The 7,750-nt window shown below is 38.6% G+C and overlaps 1 protein-coding gene across 1 annotated transcript in view; it reads left to right on the top strand.

Annotated features, from left to right (window-relative positions):
- The first annotated feature begins 559 nt into the window (after positions 1-559).
- The window catches only part of tmem104 (transmembrane protein 104), a 65,079-nt gene continuing 57,888 nt past the window's right edge, over positions 560-7,750 (top strand). The window contains exons 1-5 of the mRNA XM_022739672.1: positions 560-806; positions 1,498-1,566; positions 2,575-2,696; positions 3,533-3,614; positions 6,890-6,983. Of these exons, the coding sequence (XP_022595393.1) occupies positions 1,522-1,566; positions 2,575-2,696; positions 3,533-3,614; positions 6,890-6,983 (343 nt within the window). The 5' untranslated portion in view covers positions 560-806; positions 1,498-1,521. The remainder of the gene's footprint in view (positions 807-1,497; positions 1,567-2,574; positions 2,697-3,532; positions 3,615-6,889; positions 6,984-7,750) is intronic.

The following is a 7,750-nucleotide window of genomic DNA, read 5'->3' as shown; positions in this document are numbered from 1 at the left end:
TTGTCATTAAATGCCACAAAGTTGAACTTATCCACCATAAATGTATCACCTTTTACTGCACACTTATGTGAACACGTTATAGTGTTACAGTGTGATGCCGCTGTGGATGCACGCAGAAAAACAGCACTGACAGGTGTGTGCATGTCATATGACATGAATACGTGTCATATGACAAGACATACTGTTGAGTGGTTAGTCGTTTTTCTAACTTTGGCAGCACGGGGGGGCGGGTTCAAACAAATCCGGAACAAGGTGATGTAAATTGTTGCTGACTTTACCAACGTGCAACATGTAATGTTCAATACACTGGAAATCATGGTCATCCATAATGGTAAACATGCTGTTACCAGTGTAGGGAAAAGGCAGGGACAGCGGTGATAAACAAAACATGCACTCATATTGTGATTTGACAAAAATATTATCTGGTCTTAACAATAAAAGCTTTATTATATCAACCACCGACCGCAATAGAGGCACGACGGAGAAGGTTTTACTTTGAAAGCGAGTACCGGAAGTTTGAGTTTGTATGAAAGTGAACTTGACGCGTGTTCATGCGGGAGCAGGTCAGCTGTTTGGTTAGTTTACTGCCTCCAGTCAACCCACTGTTGGAGCCTTGTTAGCCCATGGAAAAGTGGCTCCATCTAAGCTTTCCTCCAACTATCTAAAACCGAAACAGCTCATGTTAGCTTGGTTGCAAGGCTCTGCGTTTTTTTTAGCTAGCTCCTGTGGATTTGATACGGCAGACAGTTTGGAGCAACCTGCTAGCCTAGCAGCTAAGTTAGCAAGATACACTGGAAAGGAGTAAGGTAAGCAGTCTTCAATTTTGTTTTCAAGAAAGACAGCCGTGTAGCCGCCCCCAGGATAACCTAAACAGTTTCCCACGTTTATCGGCATTCATAAAATGTCAGAACAAGTCTTTATCCATATGTTAGATCTCTACCAACCTGTGCTGCCAGGTGCTTTGCTAGCAAGCAAATATCAGCTCATCGAGATCAACAGTGACTTATACACAATTTTATTCACCCGGAGAGCTTCTGTAGGCATAAGTAACTCTGTAACACTTAAACACTGTCATGAATCAAATCTCTGCCACCAGACCGTGAACTACTCGGTAGACAAATGATAAAAAAAAAAACACGTTTGCATTGAAATATGTGCAGTTTAGTGAATCGTGTTTATGCCGAATTGAAAAGTGGAGCTAAAAGTGAAAGAAAAGTCTCGAATGAAATGTTTAACTTGTGGGCCCTTGTGCCAACCTTATCATAAACATTAAATTGCAAGATATGTGATCGGAGTTCTTTAATACACGGCAGCCACTTGTTGTGTTTTTTCCATTACACTCTGAACTTTTTTTTTCTTATTCCTATTATAGACCTTGCGTAAACCTGTTTTGTCAATGCTACATTGAATATGCCAATAAAGCAAATGTAAGTTTAAAAAAAAAAAAAAAAGTCAATATAGCATGCTTCATTTACCTCGCTGTTTTTTCCCCTTCAGGTTAAGACCAGTGTCATCAAAACCATGGCAGGTGGAATTACAGAGACCGGGGAACCCTACTCCGCCTTTGTGAGTGTCATGCAGAATGCCGTGATAAATTCCTAATTTCTTTTTCATCATCTAAGGTCAGGCACAAGTTTAACCACCTTGTAACTGTAAAGGGAGAGCTCTGTAAAAATATGGGTTATTATCCAAATAAATCTTTTAGTAGCTAGGAGCTTGGAGCTACAGTGGACACATTTCTGAATCCGAATGGAGCAAATGAAAACACTGCAGCCCTTCATTGATATGAAATGAAGAAACTGTAGCGTTCTGCTCGGGTGACTTGCAGCTGCTTTAACTTTTACCTGGTGGATTGTACTGAAGTACATACCTTTCTTGAGCTGATTAAATTTACTGCTCTATATATACTTTGTAAATGTACAACAGAAAAAACTGACATTTTTATTTAGGTTATCAAATCATTAATGTCTTTGTAAAAAGAGATGGTACACATGAAAGTACTGCTAAAAATGAAGAGGAAACTAATTTACTTGCACATCCTCTTTTTTTTATTTTTAACACACCAGGCCTCTTTATGGTCTGGACTCTGTTTTGACAGCTAACTTAACTCCCTGACTTTGCTTACATCGACATGTCCTTTCCACGCACACATTAAGTCCTGCTGGTCAGATGTTTTTTTTCCAGGAAGCTGAAGCTAAAGCTTTGAATCTTTAAAACGCTCTGCTACCTGATAGGAGTAAGTGCTGGCTTGTAATCCCAGCTGTCTTCCTTGACAATGGTTGACTTTATCAAACAGGGTTCTGAGGAACACCCGATACTGTATTGCTTGAGATTTTGGACTTAATAAAAAAACAACAGTAAATAAGTCATTAATATTAGATGAAATTTCATTGATCCCCATAGAGAAATTTCAGTAATTGCAGCAGCAAAACTTAAGAGTTGTAGTGGGAGTAAAATGAAATCTAAGGATACACAATGCAGTAGCAAATGAAAACCTGTTAGAGTTAAATCTCAGTAGGGTCATGTTGGACTTGTACATGTCTTTACCCTCTGTCCTGCTCATTCCCTCCACAGGTGGGGCTGGTGTATATGTTCAATCTGATTGTGGGAACCGGAGCTCTGACGATGCCCAAAGCCTTTGCTACAGCCGGTTGGGTGGTCAGCTTAGCACTCATCTCATTTTTAGGATTCATGAGGTAATTCTCGTTAGACCCCAGACTCAGTTTGGTGATTACCCACTCCCCCACTTCCTTTTCATTCCTGACACCTGTCCTTCTGCATGCAACAACAGAAACAACGTAGACATGGAGTTGAAGGCTGAAGGCTTTTTTTTTTTTTTACCAACATCTGAATTATTTTGTAGTTTATATTTAGAGTCAGTATTAAAACAACACAGCATCTGTTTGAATATGATGTTTATTCCCTGCTAAGGTAAGCATGATTATTCACAAGACTTTTAATGGCAAAGTTTTCAGCTCAATCATGTTTGATTCCTTGTGAAAAGCTGTGTAGATGGGAAAGTGGATTGTTTTAAATGCATGCATGCAGCACTATTTGGTCCATATAATTATATAAATATGAGAACAGAATCAAATATCAAATATGGATCTAATAATACATTGAAGGTTGATGATATTTACTACCACTAGATGTCGCACTGGACCACCAACATCTCAGACCAAAACAAATGCTTCTTCAGTCACACCCCTACACCCTCCCTTGTTGTTCTCAGTAAGGTGTTGTTACGAAGCCCAGCGAACGCTTCCACTAAACGCACAACAAGAAGCAGAGCTGCATAAAGTTAGAGGAGAGGCTCTGACTGTTTCCTGGGTGATCTAATAAAAATATATTTATTTTTAAGGAAAGTGTAAATGAATCCACCTGCTGTTGAAAACAAAGTTTCCAACGTAATGTTGGAATGGTCAAGGCCAAAATGATGATTGAATAGTTTCATTGTAATGTATTTAACCACCAATTAAAGTCGTTAAAAGCAACTTGTTAACCTGTTGTGTCTTCTTGTCTCCCCTCCCAGCTACATGACCACCACTTTCGTGATTGAGGCGATGGCGGCGGCCAATGCTCAGCTGCGCTGGAAGAGGAGAGAGCAGGAGGAGGTAAGATAATAACCTCTGAGACGCAGCAGGGTCTTACTCTACATTTAAGTATATTTAATGGGCTGTTAGCTGGATGGATGGTTCTGTATTTGCTGTAAGGATGTGCCAGACAAACCAAATATTAAAGAAGTAAATGTTCCTCTCTGTCAGGGGGAGTTTGTCTAATAAGACATTAAGCCAAACACTATTTACACCCTGCAGGCAAAAAAGTGGAACTAATGTTGGTATAAATGCAGCGCAGGGACATTTCCAGTTCTTAGCTCTGGTTAATGTGCTTACACGTCTTGTTCTGACAGGTTGAAGCTTGTTTAGGCAGCTAATAACCGAATGAACCTCACTTCATCTTTTATGTTTCAAGGAAACATATATCCATAAAATAAACAAATAAACATAAATCCAGAGTGTTTTCAGTCAGGGAGTGTGATGCTAATTTTCTAGCTGTGTGTTTATACTGAGTGTAGACTCCAAAGCTGTGTCACTTCTTTATTGATTACAACAAACAGATGACTGACAGGAGTCATGGCTGATGTGTAAAACTGCAAGACAGATGAATATCTTTTTTCAAATTTGACACAAACATTTACTTGGGCTCAAAGATGAAATGATTACATTTTGGTGGGGAAAGGTCAAAGTTCAAGGTCATGGTGACCTTGCTGTCTTATATCAAAGGGAATATCATTACATAACAGTCACTTGGACTCAAGGATGAATTGATTAGAATTTAATGTCCAAAGGTTAAAGGTCACTGTGACCTCACAAAACATGTTTTTGGCCATAACTCACAAATTCATACACTAATTATCACACAATGGCAGATGGCATTTTATACCCAAATGGTCGAAGGTCAGTGTGACATCATAATGTTCTGTAAAAACACTTCTGGCCGTCATTCAATGCTGTAATTGATTCTGACCATATTTCCTGCATCTTGGCTGATTGGCAGAGGCATACAACCAGGAGGTGGTGATTCTAGTTGTTTTAGATGAACAGTAGCAGACACCTGAGCCTCTCTTCAACTTAGTTAATGTTGTCTTCACTATCAGTAATCTGCAGTTGCTTTAGATACTTGTAGCAGAAAACCAGACGCAATCTGAACTGACCAAACAAAGTTTTTGTTGTTTCCATGTGTTATCTCTGTCGCTGCCATAGAGCCTCAGAACACATCTCAACAAAATATATAACATAGGTCTCATTGTTTTTAGACATATTAATGTGGAAAAGTTAGAGATTATAACTTTAACCATATAAAACACTTAAAAATTTACAGTGTCCAAGTATCTCTGCAGCACCAAAGCTGAGTGACCTTTTTTTTTTTATCTTCGTTATTTGATCTGAAGCTATTCATCACATCTCTTCTTTCACATTTGAACTTCTGTTGACAGAAACAATAACTGTTGTCATTTTAATCCCAGCAGACATCACCAGACTGTAGAATATTTCATGTTAAATTCTCCTTTTAATTGGAAGGTGTATTTTTTTTTTTATTCAGAAGGATGTTGTTTTATTGTGGATCCTAGCAAGTTCCTCTTGCCACCCCTCTATAAGGAACCCAATTGAGATGAAGCTATCAGTGCAGGACTGTACTCCATTACCCGGTCTTCAATCATTTTTTTTTTTTTTTTTGACTAAGAAAAAGACTTTCTAACTGGCTCAGCCTTTGCTTTTTGTTTCTCCTGTGGTGCAGAAGTCATCTTGCTTAATGCCTGTGTGTTTCCAGTTGAGGAGTTATGAGCCTGAGGACAATAGCCTGGCTCTAACTGAGCCCCAAACTCTCGGCCTTGATTCATGGCTCCTGTACTCCCCTCAGCATTTTCCTCCCACATAATGGAAAACAAGAGAGGGAGAAAACTGGAAATGTTTACCACTGAATGCTTTTTATTTCTCTCAGCTTGAGAGAAGCCTATTAACAGAAAAATGTTTGTTTTTGTTTTTCTGTTGTAAAGTGATGTATCATTATGTGTTTTCAGAAGTTTATTAGGTTCAAACTAGAGACCATGTTTCTGAGGACGGTCCCTCTGTCGGTCAGTTCATATGGAAAACCAGGGAGACTTACAGGAAGAGATGAAGTGCAGTATTGAATTGTGGCCATGTGATGAGAGCAGAGCTCTTTACAGAAGATCCCAGCTGTGAATGGCTGTAACTGATCTAATGTATCACGTAATTGGTTGGGAATGATGCTCTGATTAGATGGTTGATGTGTAGCACTGGCTGCTGAGATCGCCCTCTGCTGGAGGTATAAGGGAAATGCGACTGGATTGTGTTACTATCTATTCTTCTTCTTCTTCTGAGAACTTCTCTCCCCAGATGTTAAAAACAAATCCAGCAAAAATGATGGAAGTTCTGTCAGCGCTTTATTATGATCTTAATAATTTCCTGTGTTGTTTGGTCCTAATTACAGGCAAACTACTGACTGCATTTTAAACAGTTGTTAGTTTAGTTCAGCAGATGCTTCCATTTAATCCCATGTAAATAGACATTATCCTCTGTATTAGGAGTGCAATGAACAATAATTTATTAATCTTCATATTTTGTTTCTCAATTTATAAAATGTCATGAAATGGTGAACAATCAAAGTTTCCCAAAGCTCAACTTTATGTCTTGAAATTCCTCGTTTTGTTGGACCAACAATCCAAAACCCTGAATATTCAACTGATAATCGCAGAAGACAGACAAAACAAACAAATATTCCCATTTTAGAATCTGTAGTCGTGTCATGTAATGTAGTTTTGCATTTTTCTTAAGTAAAAAATGACTCAGAAATAGTTTGCTGCGAAATTTTATGTTGCTGATCTAATTGATCAATCAACTAACCATTGCAGCTCTACTCTATATTCTCCTGTATCTTGAATTGTATTTTAGCCTGTAGACAAATCTCACATTTGTCTACAGTCTGTTTCCCGCCGCTTACTCGTTGTTTGTCACACATCCATTACCTCCTGTCGCTCCTCATCTTCGTTTCCCAGCCGTGTCCCAGCCAACATGTCACTTATCAATTCAGCTGATCACACTCGCAGAGTTGACCAGCGTTGACAGCTAATTGATATCAATCTGGAGAGAATTTTTGAAATGATAAAAAGCGACGTATTGGTGTGCGAGCTGTGAGCGGTCCTCCGTTCTCCAAAGTGCTCCCCAGCTGTTGCTTGTAATTTCCAGATGTTGCCTTCCCCTGTGTGATATACAAGAGCAAATAAACACTGCATTAATAGCTTGTAAACTGAAATTAGGAAAACATGCAGCCAAAACAGAGCTTTACACACTCCTGTCATCTTCCTCAGATCGACGACAGCGACTCCACGTCTGAGTATTCGGATGATGATGTCATGGGCCGAGGCCGATCGGAGCCGGAGACGAAGCCCATCTTGTCTGTTCGTGAGTATCATCAGTGCAACAAGTGTTTGTAGGAAATAAATTAGTGCAAGCGCTGACAGCAAACACAAGGTTAATCCTGCTGGTTTAGCAGCATCCTCCAAAAGTGATTCATGTAACTGTTTCCTGATCCTTTGGATGTATCTATCATGACGGGATGGATAAAGAATTATTTTATAGGAAGATCAGACAAAATAGATTAAAATACTTTTAGTTGACATTTGTACATGTTTTTCATTAAAAATAATTTTAAGAATTTTAAATTAATCAGAGTATGTTTTATTGCTGTTTAAATATCTACCAAAGATAATCATGTGGTAAAATATAAAGAACTAAACCAACAAATATTTCAATCATTGGTTAATGTCCTGATTATTTGTCTTGATTTAGCATTTAATCGTCAGGTTAAAATAATTATAGAAATAAATCATCGCATCTCCTGCTTTGTGTGACCAACAGTCCAAAACCCAAAGATATTCAATTCACTGTAAGTCAAAAGTAAAAGCAGTAAATTCACATATTTGAGGTCCTGGAACCATTAAATGTTTATTCCTTTTGCCTGGAAAGTGACTTAAACTCACAGTATGTAACTTCTGCCACTAGGGTTCTCTAAATCAAAACAACAACGAAAGACGGCGTTGGGTGACGTCATGAAATAGTGTGGTATCATGGGAGTTGTTGTCCTCACCACATTACCGTCAGACCATGTGATTATAACCATTAAAAACCCTGAATAAAGCAGATTCACATTTAAAGTCAGTGTTTCACCG

The sequence above is a fragment of the Seriola dumerili genome, unplaced genomic scaffold (genome assembly GCF_002260705.1).
Source record: "Seriola dumerili isolate Sdu_G_001 unplaced genomic scaffold, Sdu_1.0 BDQW01000044.1, whole genome shotgun sequence".
Classification (NCBI taxonomy): Eukaryota; Metazoa; Chordata; class Actinopteri; order Carangiformes; family Carangidae; genus Seriola; species Seriola dumerili.
The sequence above is the reverse complement of the archived record's forward strand: the minus strand, read 5'-3'. Positions and strand labels throughout refer to the sequence as shown.